At 69.1% G+C, this 1,707-nt stretch overlaps 1 protein-coding gene across 1 annotated transcript; it reads right to left on the reverse strand.

The window, feature by feature from the left end:
- Window positions 1–69: 69 nt before the first annotated feature.
- Window positions 70–1,314, reverse strand: LOC131382826 (uncharacterized; the record flags this gene model as incomplete). The annotated part of the gene is made up of 3 exons (XM_058435342.1): window positions 1,103–1,314; window positions 530–950; window positions 70–162 (listed from the first exon to the last, which is right to left on the reverse strand). Coding segments are annotated over exons 1-3 (726 nt in total), but the record flags the coding sequence as incomplete, so codon positions are not given.
- Between the last annotated feature and the right edge of the window lie 393 nt (window positions 1,315–1,707).

The raw sequence follows: 1,707 nt of genomic DNA on the forward strand, positions 1-1,707 counted from the left end.
TAGGAGGACCTCTGCCCGGCCACCCCGTCCAGGAAGAAGTGAGGAGCGACTCTGCCCGGGCGCCCTGTCTGGGAAGTGAGGAGCGCCTCTGCCCGGCCACCCAGTCTGGGAAGTGAGGAGCGCCTCTGCCCGGCCACCCACTGTCTGGGAAGTGAGGAGCGCCTCTGCCCGGCCACCCATCGTCTGGGAAGTGAGGAGCGCCTCTGCCTGGCCACTCCATCTGGGAAGAAGTGAGGAGCGCCTCTGCCCAGCCGCCCGGTCTGGGAAGAAGTGGGGAGTGCCTCTGCCCGGGCGCCCGGTCTGGGTAGGGAGGAGCGCCTCTGCCCAGCCACCTCATCTGGGAAGATAGGAGGACCTCTGCCCTTCCGCCCCATCCAGGAAGAAGTGAGGAGCGCCTCTGCCCGGCCACCCCATCTGGGAAGTGAGGAGCGCCTCTGTCCGGCGCGCCCATCTGGGAAGTGAGGAGCGCGGGGAAGAAGTGAGGAGTGCCTCTGCCCGGCCGCCCCATCTGGAAAGAAGTGTGGAGCACCCCTGCCCGGCCGCCCCATCTGGGAAGAAGTGAGGAGCGCCTCTGTCTGGCCGCCCCGTCTGGGAAGTGAGGAGCGCCTCTGCCCGCCCACCCCGTCTGGGAAGTGAGGAGCGCCTCTGCCCGGCCACCCCATCTGGGAAGAAGTGAGGAGTGCCTCTGCCCGGCCGCCCCATCTGGGAAGAAGTGTGGAGCACCCCTGCCCGGCCGGCCCGTCTGGGAAGAAGTGAGGAGCACCTCTGTCCGGCCGCCCCGCCTGAGAAGTGAGGAGGGCCTCTGCCCGGCCGCCCCGTCTGGGAAGTGTGGGGCGACTCTGCCTGGCCACCCCGTGTGGGAAGTGAGGAGTGCCTCTGCCCGGCCACCCATCATCAGGGAAGTGAGGAGCGCCTCTGCCCGGCTGCCCCATCTGGGAAATGAGGAACGCCTCGGCCCGGCCGCCCATCGTCTGGGAAGTGAGGAGCGCCTCTGCCCGGGCGCCCATCATCTGGGAAGTGAGGAGCACCTCTGCCCGGCCGCCCTGTCTGGGAAGTGAGGAGCGCCTCTGCCCGGCCACCTCATTTGGGAAGATAGGAGGACCTCTGCCCGGCCACCCCGTCCAGGAAGAAGTGAGGAGCACCTCTGCCCGGGCGCCCCGTCCGGGAAGAAATGAGGAGCGCCAATGCCCGGCCACCCCGTCTGGGAAGAAGGGAGGAGCGCCTCTGTCCGGCCGCCCCGTCTGGGAAGTGAGGAGCGCCTCTGCCGGGCCGCCACGTCTGGGAAGTGAGGAGCACCTCTGCCCGGCCACCCATCGTCTGGGAAGAAGTGAGGAGTGCCTCTGCCCAGCCGCCCCATCTGGGAAGAAGTGTGGAGCACTCCTGCCCGGCCGCCCCGTCTGGGAAGAAGTGAGGAGCAACTCTGTCCGGCCGCCCCGTCAGGGAAGTGAGGAACGCCTCTGCCTGGTCACCCCGTCTGGGAAGTGAGGAGGGCCTCTGCCCGGCCGCCCCGTCTGGGAAGTGTGGAGTGCCTCTGCCTGGCCGCCCCGTGTGGGAAGTGAGGAGTGCCTCTGCCCGGCCACCCATCATCGGGGAAGTGAGGAGCGCCTCTGCCCGGCTGCCCCATCTGGGAAGTGAGGAACGCCTCGGCCCGGCCGCCCGTCGTCTGGGAAGTGAGGAGCGCCTCTGCCCGGCCGCCCATCGTCTGGG

Source organism: Hylobates moloch, unplaced genomic scaffold, assembly GCF_009828535.3.
Source record: "Hylobates moloch isolate HMO894 unplaced genomic scaffold, HMol_V3 SCAFFOLD_12804, whole genome shotgun sequence".
Taxonomy (NCBI): Eukaryota; Metazoa; Chordata; class Mammalia; order Primates; family Hylobatidae; genus Hylobates; species Hylobates moloch.